General features: G+C 41.2%; 1 protein-coding gene across 1 annotated transcript; it reads right to left on the bottom strand.

The window, feature by feature from the left end:
• Positions 1-2,887: 2,887 nt before the first annotated feature.
• On the bottom strand, positions 2,888-25,963 carry ARSK (arylsulfatase family member K; the record flags this gene model as incomplete). The annotated part of the gene is made up of 8 exons (XM_082013437.1): positions 2,888-3,162; positions 3,244-3,468; positions 6,538-6,762; positions 8,172-8,343; positions 11,705-11,987; positions 17,841-18,000; positions 20,028-20,157; positions 25,820-25,963. 8 exons carry the CDS (start codon positions 25,961-25,963, stop codon positions 2,888-2,890), a joined length of 1,614 nt encoding a protein of 537 aa, XP_081869563.1.
• Between the last annotated feature and the right edge of the window lie 466 nt (positions 25,964-26,429).

Genomic DNA, 26,429 nt, shown 5'->3' with positions numbered 1-26,429 from the left:
TCATAGCTTAAAATACGATCAGATAAGCCATTGCCTGATGTCTGGATTTGCCCACTGATTTTTTCCTTAACAACTAGGCTAGTTATCCTCACAAAGGCAGCAGATTACTATTTTCCTGTAATTTATTGGTAAATTCACAGTGGCAGTCTCTTACCTTTCCAGTGACCACTAGGACCTTGCATTTACAAAAGTAATTCCCATTTTTGTTCAGCAGGACAGTGGTGCACCTCCTGCCTTTGTAAACAGTTGAAGATAAAAGAAAGGTTGAGAAACTGATCAGGCCAATGCCCTTGGTAGTCTCAGGTAAATCTCATGAGGCTGCTTTGAGTCTACCACATCAAATAAATACGCTGGAACCTGTTGGCATGCCAGCCTTCCTTCTTCTCCCTTTTCACTCCCCAACATCTCTTCAGTGTTAATACCTTGCAACTCATTCAGTGTGATCGAAAAACAGATTTTTTTTCTTTTGTTAGCTGGCCAATCGTGCATGCTGCAAACCTCATTTGATTCGTGCTACAGTAATGCAGATGCATTGGCATAACTGAGTATGACCAGGTTGTTAAATGTATCTGTTTTGGACTTAAATTAGCTCTGTTCTGTACCAACACAGATTGTTTGTTGCAAACGGAGGCAGGAAGGCATTAGGGGGCTTTTGCCTTCTCTCTTTCTAACTCTGCAGATCAAAGGTTCACTCACACACAAGGCATAAATAACTTGCAAAAGTAAAAGTTTTGCTTTTAGCAAACAAGTCAATGTTTTCTTTGTAAATAAGTGTTTTAAGACGACCCAAAAAGAAGTACTGGACTAGACATACTGACTTAGGATCTGGTCGCAGCCTGCTGCTGGTTGGCTCACAGAATCACCTCGTGAGGGAGCACCCCTACCTCCTGACGTTCTAGCTCCACTTTGCGGGCTGGCACCGTCCTGGGGCTTCCTGCAGTGTCTGGAAACCTGCCCCCATGCACTGGGCTTCTTTGGCCAGTCGGTGACACAAAACGTTGTTGCAAGGAATTACAGGAGGAAGTTTGTTTTTCCGTTTCAGAGAGTATCGCAAAATGCACTTTTGTAAGCTTACAAAGAAGTACATCTTAAAAGCTTGCGTCTTTGAAGAAAGCACTGTCAACAGAACTGACAAAATACAGTTTTCCATAGTAATTTTTTAAGACATTTTCTAGTAATTTCTTTAGAAGTTCAGTCATTAAAAAAAACATATGCACAACACACATCCAGTTCACCATAATTTTATTTTGCTATGTTCTATGCAACGTACTGCATTCTGTCCAGACCTCTGGAACGTGATCAATTTATTTATTCTTTTCCCTGCTAAATGAGCCTTCATGTGGATGTATTTATTTTCTCTTCTTATGCAGCCATTTTACATTACACTGCCAAGACATGTTTTTTGTTGAAACTATTTCATAACTATCTGAACTCATTTTAGCAAGAATTATAATGACATGTGCTACAGTGTTTGAAAGTTTAACTATTAATTTGTTCCGGGGGGGGCGGGGGGGGAGGGGAGAAAAAATGCTACTGTAGCAGTAAGTAGTATAACGTTAGCCTTAATGTTCTATGAACACAAAAACATAAACCAGCTAAAATACTAATTCAAGTGTGGTAAGTATGTAGAGCACTTAGCCATCAGAAAAGACAGGTATTTTTCATGTTTATTTTTACTAGCTTACTGTTACCACTGACTATTTCATTACACATTCCAGAAAGCATTTAAGTATAATGTCACCCTGAATTGTTACTATAGCAGTAACAAACTGTGATCAAGAATAAGCAAATGTAAGTGCTGCTACAATCACATTTTTCCTTACGCAGAAGAGTTACTAGCTAGATCTTACCTTCTTCCAAAACTGCTTTGTCTTTTATCACATCCCTGGAAAAATGTAAAATAGTATTTTTATGTTAACTTTTTCTGCAAGCTTCAATTGCATCTCCTCTGTGTACATTGCAGGTTCCAGTTCTCCACTTGCTGACGCACATTAAAACATTTACCTGCAGAATCAAACTGCGTAATGGGGATCTATCTATTCAAGTAGTTTTCATCTTATGCTACACAAATCACACCACCACTTTTTAGAGAACTGCTCTAGTCACAGGTTTGGCAGAGGGGTTTGTTATTATTATTATTTTTTAAATTTCTGGCAGTGACCAGAGACCAGATTCCTCTCTATTTGCACACATGTTCAATTAGTAGCCTATGCATATTATGAAACTTTGAACAGCAAGGAGTGATAAAGTACCAGATCCAAAAGCAAGAGATTAGAAGGCAGATCTTGAAAAGATGGAGTCAATCACGTATAAAAACAGGAATGCCGACATAGTAAGTACTTGAATAAACTGCATTTATGTTCAGACCAATACTAGTTGTTAACTTTTTAATTCCACTTTAACTGCTGTAGCTTCTCTAAGGACAATGAATGTGTATTCATTGTGGACTTAAAATCTGTGTTGATGGAAAACTGCTTCCAGCACATTCCACTGTAGCTGGCATCCCACTACACTAAATTTTAGCATTTAGAATCCTTGCTTTAGTCTGTCCTTAGAAATGGAAATTCCTGTTGAGTCCTAATGCTTAACACTCTGCGTTTTTGCAACCAGCTAAATATTCCATACATGCAATTAGTACTTATGCACTATCCTTCCTATGTATACTTCAGTGTTACAGGATTTTAACACGTAAAAATCCAGATTTGTTATGTTGCCTTGTTATAGACAATGCTCTTGGCTTTCTAACACAAAGCAGTAATTGTTCAGGCATCTTCGCTTTCAATACCTTATATAAGACAATAATTCTAACACTTGAAATACAGTATAACATTACAAATGCAGAACGTTTTCATATCCTCAGTCATATTAAAATCTAAGTTGTTTTTATTCATTTACTTTGACTAAGCCACTTGTCAATTGCATTCTCGTATTTTTTTGGTTCCTTTAACCAGTCTTGATGCCACCTAAGGTTGGCAATAACATTTGAGTAATTCTGACCCAAACTTTGTTTCCAACTGATAAACTGTCTTTTGTTATACTCCTGAACAGAAGAAGAAACCTTTGGATAGTTTACTATAGAGCGGAGTATTTTGTCCAAGGAATGTACAATTACTGGGAATTTTATGGCAACGTTTGTTAGCTCATCTGGATCAGCAGTAAGGTCTGGAACAAACAAAAAGTTAGTTAAGAGCCACTTTGCATTTAAGTAGGTTAATGAGGTGAGACACAAAGGTGGTAACATACCAAACAGTTGTGGAAGTACTGAATGGCCATCTGAGTAGGCAATATATTTCCATTTGCCAGTTCGAAGCATGTACGTGGAAGAATTCACATTGCATCCATGGAACTCACTTAACACCCACGAAGGCCGAGGTCCTCTGAGTGACACTCTGTTTTCAGCCTTTCCACGTAGCAGTGGTACAAGAGAATATCCACTGAGGTTCTGCAGGACAGGAATTCTTGCTATATCTAAGCAAAGATATACAAAGTCAAAATGCTACTGCAGTTACTGGGATTAAAAAAGCCTAATGTAATGCTACAGGTGTCTGAACATAAATTCTACTTCAGTAGTAAAACACACATTCCTAATTGTTCTCCTTGTAGAACACAAGAACCCCAAAATACACAAATAATAAAAAAAAACTTAAGGAACTTTCCAAGGTCAGCTGCCCACAATTTTGATCAGAATCAGTGTCAGCTATGTCTAAGCCACTCTTTAACAAATGTTTGTTAAAATCGATCACGATAGCCTCCAGTGATGAGTGGTGCTTTTTTATTTTTTTTAATCATGGTTTTATACCCTCCCTTCTGCTCGGACCACATCAGGCAGGAGAAAGAGATTGTCATAGCATGAAAGGCCTCTAAAAGCTCCATATCCAACATGGTCTAACCATTCATTTCTTCCATAATAATGGTGCTAAGCTCCTATCTAGCATTCTTCAACAGTGAATTACAAAACACTTTACGAAAGGTGGTCATTATGCTTATCGCCTGTAACTGGTGCAGAAGCTGAGGAACAGGGCCACTTGCTTCTCTGGTAGGGATGGAGATGAAGATGGTATCAGAGGTGGTATCAACACAGTGCACATATGGAAAACACTGGATGACCCTATAGCCTACTAGATGGCCCCTACAACATGCTATAACCTGAAAAAGTTCCTCAGTACCAACTTATTTCACAAGTGGCTCTAGCTCCCAAAGATCAGGTCAATATTAAGAGGCTGCAAAGATCTCTCAGAAACATTCTGAAAAACATAGCTGAGAATCCCAAGGATATTACCTAAACTTTGGTGTGTCCTAAAAACAGGGTATGATGGTACTGCTATATTTAATCACACTACTGAACATAGCATATAGTAATTCAAAATTCAACACTTTCCATTTCACAGAGCACTGTGGTAGTATTTTATCTTCTGTTCTACACCGAGTGGTGATACTCACTGCACACAGATTGCCCACAGGTGATGTGTTCCTTCATTAGCACATATCTCCCTTTTTCTCCTGTTCCTACAGCATATATACCTGTTATTAATCTGTAGTTCTTCCTCTATTAAATAAAGGCAGCATTTGACTAAGCACTAGGAAGACCTGTAACATGTAAACACAGTAGCTTCCAGTGTGTGGGTTAAAACCTTGAACGAATACATCCTACATCTGAACAAATGAAAAATGGATATAGGCCTCCCTCTTCCATCTTCCTAAACCAGTAATGCTATTAATTGCAGTAACTGCATTCTCAACATGCAAAGAATGGTCCAGGCTGGCACCTTTGGTAACTCCTGCTTTTCCAGCAGAGGTCCAAAGGTACTTCCATCCGGACCAACAAAGCCAGTGCTGTCTGGAGGAAAGCTTATGCCACATCCTGTTACAAAAAGGAAGAGCTGTTGCTCTCCTAGTTGAATTATGCATACCACACAGATTCTGCTGGAATCAAAATATCTGTAGCACACTCGCTATAGGGTGTGCCTAATCTCAAAGTCAGTAAAGGAGGAAGTATTGAGCAAAGCATTTGGATGGCGTCTTAAGAGAGATTATTGCCCTGAGACAACGCAAAGCAAAGGGATTACATTTATCACAAAATAAAAAAAAAAGGAAATCCGTTTCCTCACTAGTCAGCAGTAGCATGCAGCCTGAAGAGATAATAGATGACAGAGATGATTCTTCATGTTTTCACATTCATCTTGACATATGTGCCTTTTTTGACATTCAGATTACAGAAAAGGAGAACTGCCAGAACAGAAGGAAAGGACTTATAAACACAAAGTTCTGGGAAGAAAAAAAAGGATGAAAGCAACAAGATGGAAGGATGTTAAACTACCTGACCAATTATGTTATTTGGAGAAAAGGCACAAAGAAGAAAAAAAGAGATTTTTAACTCTTTACATATGATACCACAACTTACATAAGAACCATATCTAATACAGGATACTTTATAAAAGACTTGGTATCTGAATTCGGAGGAGAAAGCTATTTGGATTATATTCGATTTTCAACTGGATAACTGGTTCAAAAGTTTTGAGAAGAGAAGAGAAAGGCAAAAGAAATCTTTTGTTCTGGTTTTAGAAAATCAACTTAAAACAATATAGAAAAGGATTTTTCACTGGCTTTTACTGATAGAAGTACAGTTTTATCTACTGCCCTATGTTCTCTCAGGCAACAGCAGTGTATACACGACATGTCTTAAACAGTGAGCTTTGCAGACTGCCTTGAAAATAATATCTTTCTCATCGGTAGCCTAAAAGATGCCAGATAAAGCCGAGAACTGTGACTTCACCTAATATTTAGTTTCAGTGAAATTCATCTCTTGCATGCTTTATCACAGGTAACTGTTCAGAAATTCACTCTTAAAAGTAATTTCCATCTGTGTGCAAGTAATTTGGTGTCAGTCCTTTTAATTTGATTTTCTGTACCATAATGAGTATTTCCATAACCAAAGAAGTTAAGAATGGATATCCATTATCTTAGAATCATAGAATCACAGAGTCTTTGGGTTGGAAGGGACCTTTTAAGGTCATCACTTCTGATTATGCTTGCCCAGATCAATTCTACATTTCTTATACCAAGTCTTTATCATGTTTCTTCCACATGACCCTTCACAAAGGACATTCCTTTGATAAGCTAATGAAGCTGCCATCCTCTCAGGTTTAATCTCTGGATGCATTTACACTGTAATTTCTATAGTAAACCGTTAGGTATGAAGGCTAGCAAGGATTATTCATCTCTAAAATGCATCTGATTGTTTTTAATCACATTTTTTAATAAAAAATAATCCTAGATATACAATAATTCACTGTAATTGTGTTGGAGACAGTAACAGTAATAAGGAACATCATCAGCTCCTTTATTTAATTTTTACATCAGTTTTTTGCATTTTGTATTAAGTCTGTATGTATGCTCCACAGATAAATCGTTATCTCCTGTTGTGTTACTACATTGACTCACAAAGCAGAGACATAATTTTGACTACAATACAAATGCATAACAATAATAGTAACTGGGGGAAAAAAAAAAATCTTCATTTGAAATGACTTAACTCACCAAGCATAGTAGGATATATATCCACAAGAGACACCACATTTGGTACTTGCTGCTGTTCTTTTACACCTGGTCCCATAACTAGAAGAGGAACATGGGAACTTCCTTCATACATGCTCATTTTATAGAACTGCCGGTGTTCCATAGCAAGTTCGCCATGATCTGCAGTGAATATAACGATTGTTTTTTTAAGAAGCCCAGTATCTCTCAGAGCTAAAATAATCTCACCTGCAACAAGAAAAAGATACAGAAAAGGGTAGCTTCAGAATATTCATTCCCACTTCTGTACATGCAAAGCAGCATGCAAACCCTGAGGAATCCTAAACAGAGGGCTGGAAACATCTCCCTCTGCCACAGAAGGCAGAGCCCAAAGCATTCAGCCCAGAATGATGTTCAGTCATCACTGAGTTGCAGGGCTCTGGCTCCCAGTGTGGAGGGCACTGAACAACCACCATAAAAATTTCAAAATGCAAGGATATATCACAGGACAAGCTGCACTTTTGCTATCCTCACTGTGGTTTAATTTCTAGCATAACTAATAATAGTTATTTCAACAGCAGTAAAATAGGTCAGCAGAAGCCCTGACACTACATTTAGGGTGAAGGACTCCTGACAGTATCCACCTTACACATAACCAGTGGAAGTCTCTTCTTCCTGTGCTTGTATCCCCATAGGAGCCCCTTGCACGTACATTTGTGCAATGAAGACAGGGCCAAATCAACAAAGTTGGTAATGAAGCAAAACACGCATCTTTGATGTTAAAACAGTAAGATGCTTCTTGCATGAACAGACTAGTTAAAAATTTAAAATACGTTACCAAGTTACACCCCCGTGCAGATGCTTTGCAGTACCTTCATTCCCTAAAACTGTCAGGCTCCTGATCTCTTTCATAAAATGTGGAAGAGTAATCCTGTGTCTTTTAAATTACTTTATCATTCTAACATTGCTAAAAAGATCAGCTTATTTATTAATTAATTTCATATTACAATGCAAGGAATTTCCTGTTCTTTCATGGTCACTTTTCAAATTAAGAAATAAAATACTGTAAATGAAGACCAATTTGCATTATATTTTTTATGTACGTAGATCTTACTGCAAACTAGGAAGAATTCTGAATGCCTAATTAGTTGGTTTTTTTTTTCTTCTTATCTTTCAATAATATGCTGCTAAGGGAGACTTCAAAGGTAACCTTACTGTTTATGTGTAATAGCCATCATCCTGTCTATGAAATCAATCTCCAGGGAAACTGCTTGTGCCCTAAAATTTATCCTTCCTTCCAGCTTTGCTTTGCCGGTCTGTCGCCTTCACAATTGTTTCCATTATTTGTTAGCACTTAGTCAAAGGGTATTTAGTTCCTCTCATACGTGGGTCAAGCAATGTTTTGCTGCAGTTACTAGGCTTTTACAGGGTCTCTCACTGGTGGTTGTGATGACTTTTCAGAATGCTCTGAATTCACCTTCCAATAGCCTTAAAAGCTATCCAATTATTTACCATATACACTGAGGAAGGAACATCCATGTGACTTACTCCCAGATCTGAACTGTGGAATTTTTTTCCCTTCCAGAAACCAGCCCTATCAGCATTTTCTTAAAAACATCAGAACAAAAAAATCCACTGTATAACGGAATATTACCTACCCAGCATGGCATCTGTCTCCGCACACATAGCATAATAAAATGCTCTAATGTTTCTCACTTCTTGCTTTGTAAACTTTCCTGTGCAATTCTTGGTGTAAGATGAGTAATAGTCTACAGGATGCATCTCTGAAAGAGAAGACCACTTGGGTATTTTAATAGCTTCATATGTTACCTAAAAATAAGAGGAAATTAACATTAGTTTAGCAGCTGAATTAAACAATTTTTTTCAAAACAGATTTAATTTAAAACTTTTTAGGATAAATTCACAATTCTCAATTTGTGGTCCAGGAAACACCAGCTGCTTATCTGTTACATGGTGCTGCTACCTCCTCCATACTTCCCCTCCATGCTTCCACAGGCATGAAGTCATTTTAAAAGAGAGCTATAAAAATCAGTTAGAAACTAAGGCTAGGAGCCAGAAATATGTGCTTTACCAGCTAATATATTTTTTTTAAGAGAGATACTGCAGAACAGTCTTCTGGAACTATACTCTAGAGTAAGTACAGTAGTGTCTCATCAGCTATAGGATAACTATAAACCATATGTATCAAAAAGATTGAGTGTTATGTGACCCTACAGAACACCACAGAAATTTACTTAGTCTGGTAAGGTCTCCGGGACAGCAGATGATGACAACTTGATAAAAAGAATTTACTACAGTAGTCCAATTTTATAATATTTTTCTATTTCTTTCTACAGATGTCAATTGATTTATAAATTAATAGTTATAAAGAAGTGTAAGATCAGTTTAAAACTGAAAAGTAGGAGCCAATAAATTACAAATAATACTCGATTTGTATATTCAAACTGGCATGCTCACAGATACTATGTGCTGCAGCACCAGCTTTAGAGTCTCAAAGTTTGACATATACATTTAGCCTAGACAGTCACACTTGCAAGCATTCCCTTAAGTAAGTGCTGCATTTAACAGTTAATTACATACAGACTTAAAGCACAAATTACCACAAAGCAGAGAATACATAATCTCATTATGGAAAACTTAAGTTTATTAAACAAAACCACACCTGTCACTCTCATTTACCTCTGAAAATCTTCTCTAACAAGCAGAGCTGAGGCCTAGATTATGGCACAGCAACTCCGGTGCCTGTGCGGCACGTTCCCAGGGCTGCAGCCACAGATTCAGTCCTGGGCTGGCCCCAAACCTGGGCAGCACTGGTTCCTGATAAAATAACTGAGGCACTTTGGGTCCAAGGGGCTCCATGCAGCACCAAGGCAATCAGACCAAAGCTGTCCCTCGCAGCAGTACATCCCTGTTTATTGGTGTAGCGATTTAAGTGTCAATCCCTGCTGAACCCCGTTTGGCTTTGCCTTGCGGTGTGGCATGGATAACTAAGAGCTGTCTGGGGAGCTACTAGCGCAGGGTCTGTCTCTCAAGCACAGGGTATTAGGAAAAATTTCTTCACCGAGGTCAAGCACTGGAACAGGCTGCCCAGGGAGGTGGTGGAGTCGCCATCTCTGGAAGTGTTCAAAAAACGTGTGGATGTGGCGCTTCAGGACATGGTTTAGGGGACATGGTGGCGCTGGATTAATGGTTGGTCCTTTCCAACCTTAGTGATTCTGTGATTCTGTATACCTTTGACCACCAGTGCTATTATGGCCATGTGTTCCAATACCCACAAAGTTCCACCTCCCACAACTGTCAATCTTCTCTCTTGAGTTATCTAGCAGATGTATTAAGTCATCTAAACAGTTGGTAAGACAGCAAGAGTTAAAGTGCCCATAGGAATAAAACGCAGCTTTGTAATAGTCAAACAGACATACCAAACTCCAAGTTTTCTTAGGCCCTATAGAAAAAAAGCTGCAAGAAGAAATCATAGAAGATAAAATAATAGCAGATAACTGATTCCGTCATTTTCCTATTGCTGAAGGTCCTTGGCTGCATAAGGTCACATTTTAGACTCTTCAAATGGTATTTACTAGTTGCTTCAGATAAGAGCAGAAAGTGTCCCACTCCATCCAAAACTCGTCAGAAGAGAACCCTTTTCTACAGGGCTACAACCTAGTTTTAAGGATTCACAGAGTCATAATCCCTCGGTCCGTCTTAAGTCATAGCTAGGAAAGAAGTCACCTGCCCTGAAAAAGTGCCAGCTTGTGGAAAATACAGAGGACAATCTGCTTAGCCACACAGGGTTTCATAAACATACCATGCTCATACTCCATTCTGTATCACTGCCCCAGTAAATATAGTTTAATTCAAGTTCTTCATCTATGCACTCAAACTTCTTCACAAGACTGATCCCTGTCATTTTTAAAGACTGCTTCTTCCATGGCCAAAACACAGATACATTCAGAAGAATCAGCCAATGCTCAATAAATGGTAATAAGTGGTTTACACACCTGAGTATGCACAGGTAGTGGTGGAAAGGACCTCAGCAAACTATGGAGTTTAAGCATTCTAACTGCATTAAGGGTGACAAAAATTTGTCAGAGATGTTATAACTCTCTCTGTGACTTGAAAAAAGGTATCCCCGCTTCCCAAGACATGTCTAACCTAGCAATTAGCATCTAGAAAGTTTTCCTTAATATCCCAGCTAGATCATGCCTTTTCCAAACGAAGTTTTTTCCCCATGTTCTTCCTCTCCCCACAAACTTCTCACCATTCCTAGAAGAACCCACAACCCTCACTATTACAAAGAAATACACATCTCTCAACCTTCACCTGTATATCCTATTTTCTAAGTCTTCGTATTTTTGTCGCACCTAGATAAAGAGATTTTGCAGTTTCCCAGTAGAAAAGGACAAATGAGTTATATAAATTGCACATGGGGTGTTTTTTTTGACGTAAGCATAAAGTCTTTTCAAACCTAATTCTCTGTTCTTCAGCGGCAGAGAACCTTAATGCCTTCATGCAGTAAAAGCTGTTGTAACCCATTTATATTTTTATGACAAATAATGGTACCTGGAGACCACACAAGACAGAGAAAAATTATTTACTTCTTGGGAATGGAGTGCTGTTACCTTTCCATATACAGACATAATGGGACTTTCCTGCACACTAGCAACACTGAAAAGCTACAGTAGCATGGCAAGAAGTTAACAGAAAAGAGGGTCTTCTGCTGTTCCTTACTACTTCACATTCCAGCTTCATATTGTAGGAAAAGTCAATCTCTCACTACAAAACTCAGAATGATTACACATAGCATCATTTACAACAAGAACAATACAGAAAATTATAAACAGTGAACTTCGGACCATAACTGAAAAAAAATTAGAGCTAAAGAATAGCAACGGCTTCATCCTCTGTTTAATGTGTTTTTAGACATTGAACTCCAAATGTCTTCATTGATTCAGTGACTACTACTAACAAACCCTTTCCTACAACAGAGAGAAATTCTTCACTTCTGTTTGCTTTGCCTCAAATCAGAAATCTAACATCTCATCCAAGTACTTTCTTACTGTGTACTCAAATAGCAAAACTGGGTCTGATTGAAAAAATCACACGAGGAATAAAATACTGTTCATAATAAGTAAAGTTATAAATTAATTTATATTTAAATTTCATCTTCACATACCTTTTCAAGCCAATAGGGAGATGTTAAAAATGTAGAGGATCCAAAATTTTCCCCTGCATAAGGGGATGGATATGGGTGTGGTAAGTTTAGTCCCAAGTAAAGAACAAATGGTTGAGTAAAGTTAAGGGCTTCTTCCTTTATCCAATTTACTGCTTTATCAGTATTCCGCCAATCTGCTTCCATCACTCTCACATGTTTCCTATCACCAGTAAGATTCACCATGGGCCTCCCTTCTTGTCGGAGCAGAAAGTCAACATCCCTAGTCCAGGCTTCCACACGGTTACTGAAAATATATACACAAGATACATACTCAGTGGAAAGTGTTTTCTTTGCGTTTCCTCCAAGTAAGAAGAGTTGAGAATTCCTAAAGAACTTCCCCTATATGGGTAGCTGCGATCTATCTATAATTTCTATATAAAGGAGAATTGTTATTCAATGGATCAATAGCTACTGTGCATGTATTTTATACTCAAAGCTTTAGACATTTTTTTCTGCTTCTGAATCTTCTTCGTTATAACTTCATGTCAGAATGGTTCTTCTCACATCTACAAAATAACATTTAGAAATAGTATCTTCGTCTTGTTGACCATGTTCCCCATTCTGGCAAGGACGGGGATGCTCACAATGAACAGGAACCTTTGTTTTAACTCTTCTACGCTATTTATAGATTACTTAATTTGCTACTTAGGGTTTTTAAATGTCTACACAGATGCCATGCTTAGGAACGAGATGGACATTTTTCTCTGACCGAGGAACTCTATTTGCAGTTTTTATTTTTTTTAATTAAAAACTGTGTAAACTGCCATTTTAAAATTCTGTTTGTGTAAGCATAGAAAGGCTGCCTAACTGTGTGTTTATTTTCATTTATTCTCAACCCCTACATACACTTATTCAAATAACACTAAGGCTTGATCCTGTTAAGTACAGATCTCAAACTCTCACCAAAGAGAATGTTAGAAAAAACGTATCAAAAACTTGCACCACGTGAAAATGTAGGATAAAGGCCTAGGACAAAAGGTAATTAAAAACTGCAATACCATAGACTCCACAGTATTTTTCTGTTGTCTTTGAAGTGCCTAAGAGTTCAGCCTCCTGGGACCAAGAGCTAACCAAACATGATGTGATTACATGGTTACATCGTAATTTCTGTTTGTGAGACTCAAACCCTATCAACTAAAGTACATGAATCTATATGTGGCAGAATGAGAAAAATACTCCACTGATACCGGTGCTGCTACAGTTTTGCAAAAGCATGAATTACCTTCATTTATTTCTCATCTGTGGACACTTGTAACAAAAGTATTTAGAATGTTATCAATAGAACCGTTCAAATGTGAGAGTACCAGACAAATTAAGTATGAAAGCAAGGTTAAAGCAAGGTTAAAGCAATGGCCTTGTGGCGGGCTGACCTCGACTGGAGGCCGGTGCTCCCCGGGCCGCTCCATCCCTCCCCTCCCCAGCTGGGCCGGGGACAGAAAACACAGCGAAAGGCCCGTGGGGCGAGAGCGGGGCAGCAGCGGTCACTCACCAGGGCCCGTCCCGGGCCGCGCAGGCTCCGCCGGGGGACGATCCGGCCCGTGGATCGCCGAGCGACCCCGAGGAGGGGCCGGGGCACTGCACCCCGCTCCCAGACCCCTTCCCCCGCCCCTCCCCGCTGCCCGGCCGCAGCTTCGCTCCCCGTTTTCTCTCCCTCCCGCCCCCGAGCGGCGCGGGGGGACGGGAACGGGGGCTGCGGGCAGCTCATCGCCCCCGGGCTCTGCCGCTCCCGCCGCCCCGGGGGGAGGCCTCCTCGCGCCCTGCGCCGCTGCGGCGTGGGGCCTCCCCGGGGGCGGGTGGGGATCTGCTCCCCCGTGGGGCTCCGCAGGGGCTTCCCCCGGGGCTGCCGGGGACCCTCTGCTCCGGCGCCCGGAGCCCCTCCTGCCCCGAGCCGGGGGCCGCAGGGCCGCTCCTCTGCCCCGGGCTCGCTCCTCTCCCCGGCCGCGCTCGCACGCTTTGTTTTCCCTTCTTCGCCCCGTTCCCCGGAGCCGCTGCCCCCGTGGCCGCTGGGCTCGGCCTTGGCCGGCGGCGGGTCCGTCTCGGAGCCGGCTGGCGCTGGCTCTGGCGGCCATGGCGGAAGCTTCTGGCAGCTTCTGGCCGGAGCCGCCCCGGCGGCCCCACCGCTACCCAGCCCGTGACACGCGAATCCAATACAGGCGTGCACCGATAGCCAAGAATGTGAATGACACCAGCAAAACAAGTCAGTATTGAAGAAGTACTGTCAGAGTTAAGATCACCATAAAGATGACTTGTCAGTGGCATCTTGATAGCAGGATGGCAACCAGGTCATTTTGCACTCTGAGTGCCACTCCTCTTCCTTTTACTCCAACAAAAAACCAATACAATAAGATAGCCACAATAACGAAACAGGGTATTTGCCTAATGTTCCTGAAGTCTGAAGCAAGTTTTCAAGGCAGAAAAAAGGTTTTCAGGTTTTCACCACAGCAACTTTTCACTCCTAAAGAGTGTAAAATACCTATGCAAAATGCCATTTTGCCAATGTCATTGCCAATCAACAGAAAAATAGGAAAGACCTCATTAGATGACATCCCTTGCCCTATCACATGCCAACAATCCTGTTCAGACTATGCGAACATAAATCTTACTATTTGCGAGTATGTTTGTGGGTATGAGATCGTGAGTTGGCAGAGTTTACCAACATAGAAAGTTAAGCAATGTAAAAATTGTGTTCCTCTTCTATATAGTCTCTCATTAAGGTTTTCTCTGCATTATTTCCTACACAATAAAATTTATCTAAGAACTAAGTACTATCTCTTTGTTCAGCTTTGCACTCCCCACATGAAGCCAGAATTCAGTACAGGTAACACGGTCTTCAGCTCAGGCAAATGAAAGCAAAACTTCTGGAATCCCAACATTTATATGGAGCCAACCTTTTTGTCAGTGGCACCTTTGTGTTCCAGTTACCATATGAACAGTCAGGAACTTCTCTAATTACTTAAAGCTGCTCTTCTTTAAACCTGGAGTGACTTTAGATTAGAGATAAACAGGTTATAAAACATTTTTTCTGTGTCCGTGAAGGGCAGCATGAGTGCATGCTATGTACTATTTAAACAACACAACATTTTCTCTGCAGAAAAATGATTCACAAGGTATGTATAAGGGTCTGTACAATACTGCAGATATTTTTCTTTTCTCAGAGTAATTTTAATTTACTGAAAATCTGTTCTAGAAATGCCTGAGTGATGCACCCCCAAAATCATTTCTGTCTTGCTTTATTACGTAGAACAAAATCTGACCGTTTGCTTTCTGAAATAATGGTCTGTTACCAGCACGTTACAGTATACTGTTAAGACTATGCTCTTCTGAAGAGCATGAATGCCTGAGGCAGCCATAACTAACCATCTCTACACTACAATAATACAAACCTCTGTAAGCATTCATCTTGATGTTCAGTTGTTTCTTGCCAGAGAGCAAATTTTCGCAACATTCATATAAGCAAGCACAAAGAATCAGAATAATACTATAGCAGATGACTTCTTAGTAACATTGTATGGGTAACTGTTTCTTACTGGGGAAAAAAAAAAAGTTTTAAGAATAAAGCAGAATGTGGTCTTCAGAAAAAAAACCTCAAAGCGAAAGACTAGAGGTTGAACACCCATCTGTTCATATGTAGATGCTAAGTTACTAAGAAGAGCTGCAGACAGAGACAAGAGAGAAGCATCAGCAGTACACAAATACGTACACTGTCTGGCAAAGTAAGTAAACATGAAGATTTTGCCTTAAGACTGTATTTGAATAATCTTTTACTTCCAGTATAGAACTGGTATATGGAAAAAGGGAAAAAAACTTTCTTTTCTTTTCTGACAGTCTTAAACTGGAGAGGCAATCATTACTTTGGCCAAATTCTGAAGTGTTTTGTAGATAAAAAGCAGTGTGAGAGTACAGCATACTATTAACTACTAATGTGACCTTCCAACTTCCAATAGCTCATTTTAGTGAGGGAAGTTAGAAAATTTTAAGTAACTCCAACCTGTTCAATATGAAAGAAAGAGCTACTCTTTTTTCTTATTTCAACAATGGACATCATTATTAATAAGGGAGATAGTGCATCTTCATAAAAACTACACAGAAGAAAGACACCATATTTTGTCCCAACTGTCCAGACATTTTAGGATAATAAAATCATTTAGGTTGGAAAAGACCTTTAAGATCATCAAGTCCAACCATTAACCTAGCACTGCCAAGTCCACCCCTAAACCATGTCTCTAAGCATCACATCTACAAGTCTTTCAAATACCTCCAGTGACTCCACCACTTCCCTGGGCAGCCTGTTCCAATGCTTAACAACCCTTTCGGTGAAGACATTTGTCCTAGTACCCAATTTAAACCTCCCCTGGTGCAACCTCAGGCCATTTCCTCTTATCCTATTGCTTGCTCGTGGGAGAAGAAACTGACCCCCCACCTCACCACAACCCCCTTTCAGGTAGCTGTAGAGAGCGATGAGGTCTCCCCTCAGCCTCCTCTTCTCCAGCCTGAACACCCCCAGTTCCCTCAGCCATTCCTCATCAGACTTGTGCTCCAGACCCCTCACCAGCTCCGTCGCCCTCCTCTGGACACGCTCCAGCACCTCAGCATCCTTCTTGGCGTGAGGGACCCAACACTGAACACAGAATTCAAAGTGTCACCTCACCAGTGCCAAGTACAGGAGCATAATCACTGCCCTGCTCCTGCTGGCCACACTATTGCTGATACAGGCCAGGATGCTGTTGGCCTTCTTGGCCACCTGGGCACACTGCTGGCTCATGTTCAGCCGGCTGTCAACCAGCACCCGCAGGCCCTTTTCTGCCGGGCAGCTCTCCAGCCACTCCTCCCCAAGCCTGTAGCGTTGCATGGGGTTATTGTGACCCAAGTGCAGGACCCGGCACTGAGCCTTGTTGAACGTCATACAGTTGACCTCAGCCCATCAATCCAGCCTGTGCAGACCCCTCTGCAGAGCTCTCCTGCCCTCCAGGAGATCAGCTTGGTGTCAACTGCAAATTGACTGAGGGAGCACTCGGTCCCCTCATCCAGATCATTGATAAAGATATTAAACAGACCTAGCCCCAACACTGAGCCCTGGGGAACACCACTGGTGACCAGCTGCCAACTGGATTTACCTCCATTCACCACAACTCAGCCATCCAGCCAGATTTTACCCAGCGAGAAGTACACCTGTCCCAGCCATGAGCAGCCAGTTTTTCCAGGAGGATGTTGTGGGAGATGGTGTCAAAGGCTTTACTGAAGTCTAGGTAGACAACATCCTCAGCCTTTCCCTCATTCACCATGCAGGTCACTTGGTCATAGAAGGAGATCAGGTTGGTCAAGCAGGACCTGCCTTTCATAAACCCATGCTGGCTGAGCCTGACCCCTTGGTTGTCCTGTATGTGCCGTATAGTCCTGTACGTGCCATGTAACGGCACTTAAGATAATCTGCTCCTTAACCTTCCCTGGCACTGCGGTCAGACCAACAGGCCTGTAGTTCCCTGGATCCTCCTTATGCTCAGTTACGCTTATTTTTTTTTTTAACATAACCCAGTTAGTCTCTAAATTTTAAGTATGTTTCATAAATTGCTGTAATTCTCCTCACTTTTTTTTTTTTAAAAGAAAGCTTTACAGAATAGGAAATACAGCATGAGTATGTGAAAATATATGACCTTCAACAAACCCCCCAACCACCTCATGTTTTGTGATGCTAGATTTAATATTCAAGTATTATCAAATATGTTTCTTTGTTCTGCTTTTCCTGCACTGCTAGTAAAATCAAGTCAGCAATTCTCAAGATAAGGCAAAAACAGATTATGAATTTCACTTAGGGAGCAACATCAATGACCAAAAATAGCCCTCCTTCATGTTGGGCAAAACCGGAGTCTTGATATTCATCTTCCAGCTACAGGTAAAAGCCAAAGTGTATCTGCACGGGATATGCTTGCTTCTGCATAAAGTTGCAGGACAGACCCCTGCTAGGTTCCTAACACAGTTTCTCAATTTCTTTTGTATTAAAGCTAGTACCATTTCAATCAGACACAGAAACCATTTGCCAGACCATTACATGACTTACTCCCTCCTGTCCATTTCATAGCAGAAGAATCTGTCTGATTACCTTACTGAATGATGTCCAGAAGTGTAGTCCAATTTCCCATACTTCTGTGTGTGGTAGCCATGTTTCTCCATAAGATCCATCCATGTTACATAATCTGGATCTAGACCTTTGAAGTTATTCCAAGATTCTGTTAAATGAGTGAAGAGACCACTCCACATAGCTGGAAAATAAAACAAAACAAAACAAATCCAAAAGGCACAGTTTTTGATGAGAAAGTGGTACTTCCTACGAAAGTGTAAGTTATACTTGAGAAGGGATCAATCTTCTCATTATTTTAGAGGTAAAAAGTCCACATTGTGATCCAATAGAGCAGGGAATAAAAACTATTATTCTTCCAAATCTTGTTTTCATCATCAACATGAATAACAACGTTTACTAGAATAATCCCCAGAATCACAGAAGAAGGTACCATCTTTCCAGGTGCTATGCAATTATTAAATAAAGGTTTTCTGTAGATCAGGAAATATTCTTATTGATTGGAGAAAGAAAATGCCATGGTACTACAGATCGTGATGAGAGAGTCATGTATTTGCATGTGTTCTAGAGTATTTTCTCCCCTTACTTCAGTTAGATTTTAATGTGAATTTAAAGTTAAGTATGTTTGTGGAGGGAATTAGGGTATATTATTTTTATAAATACTGTGTGCTCTCAGTTTTATCCTTTTAAAGTAATCTACTTCACTCTCAGCTGTAGAAACAAAGCGACATTATTGAACAAGAAATTAAACCATGGGAAGAGTTGCAAAGGAACTATAAGGAAAGTTTTAATTAGCGAATTCCTGTGTTTCTTTGCAGCTTGTTGAGAATTGTTCACTCTTCCCAATACTAATTTAGAGTCAAAGAGAGTCCTAAACCAAAACTAAGCTGTTCTATAAGCAATGGAAGTATCCTGTAAGTACAAACAGTGTGTCAACCCCACACCATGCCAGCACTCCCACCCTCCCCACCCCAAAGGCCTCCTTCCCACCATCTCTTCCAGTATCATTCCTGACACCTCCACAATAGATGTACCCTCAGTTCCTTGCAGGTCTCCAAGATACTGGCTAAATAAGAGATGTCCTGCTGGATCAGAGCTACACTTGTGATGACTGATCAGTGATCATGATGATGTTGATGGACTACCTAAAATGCTAAACAGAATTGATGAATCGTTGAATTCATCATGCAGTCTCTTCCTCACTGGGAGCACTAGCTGCTATTTCCACAAAACTTCTTAAAATTAAATAAACTAATGCAAGGTTATTGTTCTCAGCAACAAAGACTGTCTGACAGACTCAAAAATCAAGAAAAATAAAACAAGAGTGACAGCATCTTCACGTAATCTCACACCCTTAAAATGTGACCTTGAGAAACAGAAAAGGGGACTAGGTTATCAATAAATGGAATACTAAACACTAAGACTAAATCTGACAGCCTGTGCCTGCTGCAGTCAGGACAGGTTGCTTCTTCCAATGTATGCTTAAGAAAGAGAGATCTCCCTTTCAGGTATACATGAAATTTCATTTACATCACCTCTGGAGGGTCTTTGCAACAATTGAAAGGGCTAGAAATGTTTTAAGATGTATCCTTTGATTCAGGAATATAGCTTCCTTCTAACTTCCCTGCAAATTCTGCAAGTGTGAAATTGCACACAGGACAAAGATCTCAGCAAGCGAAGAAAAACACTGAAGCATTCATTTAAAGCTACTGAAGGATACATTATGTATTTAACAGAGTGTTTGTAATAAATGTCATCAGAAGGCTGTGCTAACAGCCACCAATTTATTCAGCTGTTTTTATTTAATACTTTTTCCTGAGAACAGGAAAGAGTTTTATTAACTTTGTATTGGGAAAGGAGAGTAGTTCTGAATGCAGCTTCAGCACTGCAGCAGACAAACTGGCAATTTCTCTACAAATCCGGAAGATTTTGTTAATGATACTGAAGCTTCAGTGAAGTTTGCAAAAAGATTTGGGAGCTGACATGTAGCTGGAAAAAGGAGAACAAAAAAAAGGAAGAAACATGAGAAACAGAAAAGATAAACAGATCAAACATGAGAATACTGTATAAATTCAGATGCAAATTAAAAAATTGGGTCTTACTGAAAACCAAAACAAATCCCCCAATATTCAATCCTTTAAAACTTCCCATCATTACTACACATTTAAATTGATACGTGCAAATATTTTCTAATGTTTTGCTTGGTCCTACCTGCACGGGAAGGACAACAAATTGGAGAATTAGTGTAAGCATTGAGAAAAACAGTGCCATATCTTTTCATAAAATTTATGAAAGGCAAATCCACAGTCTGATTTCCTGGATAAAATGTCAAGCGTCCATCCTGCAATAAAAGAGAGAAAAATAGTATATAAACAGCATTAACCCAAACTATAGTCTTCATTAATTCATAGATTTGTTACCCTGAAATTGTATTACTCAAATGTTGCCAATTCTACTCAGGTATGGAAAATAAAGTGTTGAAAAGCTTTAATTAGATCAATATAAAATGGATTACTTATGAAAAAGTGTATGTAAAAGATAACTGGACTTCAAAGTAAAATTATTTCCTATTGCTATACATATTCAAGGCTCCAATTCTTGCAGCAGTAAGGTCCTACCACGATGCATTCAACAGAGACAGGTACGGTGAAAGACAAGAAGGAGTCAGTTTGAATCCTGATGTGGATGTGTGCACTGGTACATATTTCTGGGACATCAGAACTCAACCTTTTCCTCTTTTTATAGGTTTATCCACACCACATCTCTGTGAACGTATTTTAAACTATGGACTGGAAAAGTGATCAGCAAGCTGAAGGAAGGCTAGTCTCCCACTGAAATGCTATCTGCAATGGTTCCCTTTTCATGCTTTATTGATCCTTCATTTTACCTGTTTCTTTAGCTAGAGTTTTTAACCAGTAACTTTAAAAAGACCCAAAATTTTGAATTGGTACTTTTATTGTACAAAATTATGGTGATGTGTGAAACCAGGTTTCATGTACACTTTCCTGTTTCAGGTCACTGTCTTCTGTCACTGGTATGTCTTTCCTTGGTTCAGTAAGATGTCTCAACGCAGCCCCAGCCTTACTGGTCAGCTCTTTGGTGAAAAGGCTGTTTGACAGTGAATCTGCAGTTTTAACAGATCTCCCAGTCAGAGACATTACTCAGATGTAGGCATCCAAGTAACCCTCCTCTACATTTGTGACAAAAGCACAAACACCTTAAAGCCTGGGCAGTTTAAGAGCAGTGTTCAGCACAGCATCTAGTTTGCAAGAGCATGTACACAGGCAGACAAGGTGGCCAGGAAAGTGCATCAAACTCCAGTTACAAATTCACCAGCTACTGGCTCTTTTGTTCCAAAGACAATCTACAAATTACCACATCAGCCTCTGCATAATAAATGCCAGCATGCAAACTCTTACCTCTAATCCATATATGGGCAATGGACCATCCTATCATATTACTTTATCTTTATTAAGTGAGAATAGTTCCTATATGAGAAACCACAGCAAAACAGGTGGTATGTGATTGCCTGTAACCCTGCAGTAACTTCTTTGTATCCACAAGCAGCCTACCAGCATCAGTAGCCTACAAAAAATGCTTTCCAAACCATACGTTGAGCAAGCCTCATTTGGCACAATGGGTTCTTGGTGTCTCCTGAAGCTAGCAGTCATCATTACATGACATTAAGTGCAAAATTGTACTGTGGCTTTTACCGTCATTTTTTGTTAGGTACGAAATCTTTAAAACAATTATTTAGTGACATATTACCTCTGCAACAGAAAATATTCAACTGAACAACCACTTTGCTCCTGCTGAATCATAACCAAAAATCAGCAGATATGACCAATGCTGAATTATGGGGGTTGCTTTCTTTTAGGAGTGAATAGGCAGTTTTAACCAACTAATAAGAACTCCATGACTGCCTCAGATAGAGACCTCTGATCATCTACTTAAAAATGTAAAGAACATGTATGGTCTCAAGGGATGCAGGACCAAGGCCCTACCTTCTGTGAAATTTCACATTTAAATAACATTTGAAATAGCTACAGACACTTCTCAGACAACTGAGTCACAGAGAAAACTCCAAAGGATAACAGAAAATGCTATTAGCTTACCACAAAACTGGTAGATGGATGCATGAGTTCCGAGAACTGCTAGCCTATAAAGTTTTTAATTAAGAAAATGCATTTTTTCAAAAATGCATTTGTTTTGAAAATAACTGTTTAAAACAAACATTGTATTTAACCCAATATTGTCCTATATGAAACGTTAGGCAAGCTTACGTGGAAAGAACAATAGTCTCTTTCTGTCTTCAGCTTTTCAAAAACATAGATCAGACAATGTAAGACTTCCTATCAATCTCATACTATGCTGTTCCTGCACATTAGCAGATATGTTTCAGAATTTTCACTTTAGTTTTACGAGATGAATTTTCTGGAATAACTTGTGAGAGGACAAAAAAAACCAAACAACACCAAAAATAAGTGAAAATAAACCTGAAGAATTTACAGTCTGTATTATTACTGCTTCCATTACACATGATTCCCCAGGGTAGGCACTAACTGTCCAAGTAAGAATTTACAAACTAATACTGCATATAACCAGATTTTGTAGGGTTTCAGAAAGAACCCAGAAAACAGAGTTAAGCACAGCATAATAGTGCTCCACAGTAGTGGAGTTCAACCAGTTAGAGTTCAACCAGTTTGAGTTCAATAGAGTTCAACCCAGGGACTGCATGCAGAATTAAACAATTCCCTCCATTTGTTTTCTGGCAGAAAATGCTATTGGCATTTGGCACCAAGAGAGTGAACTGTGGCATCCCAGCATAGCATTGCAGTGGACGACTACACAGTAAACTGGGCCACTGGAGATCAGAATATGATAAAAGGCTGATCACTTAATTTTGTACATTACTACAAATGGCAACTAGAACAAGGATCCAGTAGGACAAACTGGAAATAAAGCTGTAATCTGCAATATAAACTTGAAAGGAACTTCGGGCTGAAAGCGCTCTTTAGAAAGTACATGACTGATTTGTCATCCTGTCAACAATATATTCACAAGTTTTTCCAACAAAGATATTGTTTGTTTGAACAGTTGGAGACAAGAGTTCATTCTTTTGACACTGGACAGACAGGCATCACGTCTGTTAAGTAAAAGTAGTAAGCTTCTGTCGTGGTTTAGCCCCAGCTGGCAGCTAAGCCCCACGCAGCCGCTCGCTCACTCCCCCACGGTGGGACAGGGAAGAGAATCGGAAGAGTAAAAGTGAGGAAAGTCATGGTTTGAGATAAAGACAGTTTAATAAGTAAAGCAAAAGCCGCGCATGCAAGCAAAGCAAAACAAGGAATTTGTTCACCACTCCCCATGGGCAGGCAGGTGTTCAGCCATCTCCAGGGAAGCAGGGCTCCGTCACGCGTAATGGTTTCTTGGGAAGACAGACGCCATAACTCCGAACATCCCTCCACCCCTTCCTTCTTCTTCGTCCCAGCTTTATATACTGAGCATGACGTTATATGGTATGGAAGATCTCTTTGGCCAGCCTGTGTCCCCTCCCAGCTTCCCGTGCACCCCCAGCCTGCTCGCTGCAGGCCAGCATGAAAAGCTGGACTGTCCTTGACTACTTAGCAATAACTCAAAACATCAGCACCTTATCAACATTTTCTCATCCCAAATCCAAAACATAGCCTCACGCTAGCTTCTATGAAGAAAATTAACTCTACCCTGGCTGAAACCAGGACAGCTTCTTTAACAAGGCTGAGAAGGTGAAAGCTCTACTGCTATTTCTGGAAATCCACTCTCCAAGAACTGTGTAGCACTTGCAGTTTCTGAAGTACCTGAGGCAATACAATCACTCTGAGTAACACAAGCAAGCACATTTCATAGAGGAACTTGAGCTGCATCGCAAGCAAAGCCTGTCATCACCCAGTTAACCTCAAGTAGGAATTTAGGAGCTGAGTTGCCTACTAGCACATTCCACCAGCAAGCCCTGTGAGAAGCACAGCACTTGATGTGACAGAACAGCAGAAAGCTGGCTGTTCAAGCAAGGGGCCACTGCTCTGGAGGCCAAATACTGTCCAACATCACTGGGAAGACTTTTGTCACACCTGACAAAACAGGTGTGAGTCTTTTGTATACAGCATCACCCACAACAAAGGCAGGCACACTTTAAAAATGCAAGCCCATACCTTTTGACAGCCTGCAGGACTTAAGGGTTTTTTTTTCCAGAAAAACTGTTAGTTTCAACAGTACCCAACTCCTCCTGTTCTCTACTAGCTATGTGACCAAAATGGTTAATCTATTTCTGCCTTCAAACCCATCTCATAAAAAACTTATGCAACATGATTTTTCTAACGTATTCCTCTTTGTAAACACTACACAAATCCGATATTTTTCAGAAACAAGCACCTTGTTCTTAATTGTTTTTCTAAAGAACATCACAAACATGGGGTTTTGTCTTTCATTGTTGTAAGGGCTACCTCACTAATCCCCATAAGATACTCATGAGAATCTTCCTGTTTACAGGATGACATTCAGAAGCCTAACTAAGATTTTTCTGCAGGTTTTGCTAGCATCTGGAGACAAACTGGCCATTGACTAACTCTCAGAACTATTATCAATTTGGCATTTTGTTGGTAAATAATAATTTTAATAAAAGTTGAAAATTTGGAGAAAAATTCTCATCTGCAAAACCACACACTACTTTGTGATATTAAGAGAGACAATATTCTCAAATGAAGATAAAATAAACAAAGAATAGCATCAGAAGAAGGAAACAAAATATGCACCTATTGCTTTACCTTTGAAATCACAGCAACACATTTAAAGAAAGGGTCTGAAGAAGGATAATACATGTTTACCAAACACTTCAGAAGAACTCATCCCAAGAATGACAGGCAGCAGGCAAGAAGTCAAGGACTTTTACCTGTGCAGTCAAGGATGGCATTCTGAGATGACTGGGAGCCAAGTGCTGATTTCTCAACAGTGAGTGAGAACTAATGAGATGTGGAAGTCCTTGGAAGTAATACCACAGAGCTTATGTTTGATTTAACAGGAGGGAGAGCTCAGATGAGGCAGAGAAACAAAAGTTTTCCCTTTCCTCAGAGTAAAACCTTGATAAACCATTTCCAGTATGCTGGATGGGCAGATACAAACATGGTGAGACAAGGGTGAAATGTGTGCTGTCTTTAGCTGTAAGCAAAGAAACACACTTAGTGTTTCTACTTGCCTGGGGGTTAGAAGAAATGTATCAATAAATCACTGTAATAAAGCCACTAGAAATTTATAGAAACCCACCTACTACCTCCTTTATCCTTCTAGCTGTAGCTACTCATCTGACAAGTTTATTGTAATATTTATTATACCTAATAAAAGTCTGAGAAAGTCAATATATGACTTAACTCAGCCATTTCATCTGTGATTACACAAATTCTCCATTTCATCTGTTGTGGAGAGCTAACATCCTTAGGATTTACAATGGCAAGAGTAACAAGGTTTAATGACCTTTCTTTCGTTTTTGCTTTTCAAGCTGAGAGAAAAGCATTGATTCTACACGTCAGGTCTGTTCTGTTAATTGCTGCCTTGCCCCACGGTCCTGCTGACACAAGCTGCAGTGACAAGTCGTATGTACCGCAGCTGACCACGGGTACCACCTATGCAGAAGTTTCTGACTACGGTAGTGCACCTGACAAAAACACGTAGCGCACTCCTGGGAAGAAAGCCGAGCTTGGTTTAAGACACAGGAGTTACTCAGCGCCTCGGCGACACGGTAAGCCTGCCCTCATTGTCCCAAGCAAGGCCTCTATCCCAAGAAGGTGGTGGAGAATAAAAAACAGCCCTATTTTCGCAGGCTTGTCATTGTAGCCCGGGCAAAGCCACGGAAAGTCCTCGCTTCCGCACCCTCGGCCGTCCCTGTCACGCCGGGACCGGCGAGATGCCACCGCCGAGGCAGCACCCGCCGCTCTCCCCCTCCCCTGTGCGGCTGCCGCCCCGCCCCGGGTACCCACCAAGGAGTCGCAGGTCACCAGCACCACGCTGGGCCGGGGATGGTCTCCGGGGGCGACGAGCCGCAGCCTCGCCCCCACCCAGGGCGCGGCGGCCATGAGGAGCAGCGCCAGTCCAGCCCGCCCCAGCGGCCCGCCGCCCCGCATCGCCCCGGCGCTGTGACCTGCTCCAGAGAGAGAGCAGCGACAGCCCCGACAGCCGAACTTGCCGCCGGCAAAGCGGCGCGGCGGGTCCCCGGCCGCAGCAGAGGACTCGCCGCCGCCGCGGAGCCGCCCGCTGCACGCGGCACGGCGACCTACAGCTCCCAGCGTGCCGTGGGCGGACTACAATTCCCAGCGTGCCTCAGGGCGGCGGGAAGCAGGAACTGCAACTCCCACAGTGCCCAAGGGAAAATGGCGGCTGAGTGGGGGGAGTCGCTACGGTGACGTACGAGTCCGCATGCGCGCGGGAGGCGGCCGGTCGTGGTGGCATCGGCGGCGGCTGGTGAAGGTGAGGCGGCGGAGGGTGATAGCGGCCTGGCCCGGCTTGTCGTGTCTTCCCCCGCCGGGATGGCTGGCGGCCCGGCTTGCGGCGGGGCGAGCGGCCGCGCTCGGAGGGGCTGCCGGCGTGCAG

The sequence above is a fragment of the Phaethon aethereus genome (genome assembly GCF_964289735.1).
Source record: "Phaethon aethereus genome assembly, chromosome: Z".
In the NCBI taxonomy this organism is placed as follows: Eukaryota; Metazoa; Chordata; class Aves; order Phaethontiformes; family Phaethontidae; genus Phaethon; species Phaethon aethereus.
Note: the sequence above shows the minus strand (reverse complement) of the source record. Positions and strands in the feature narration are given on the sequence as shown.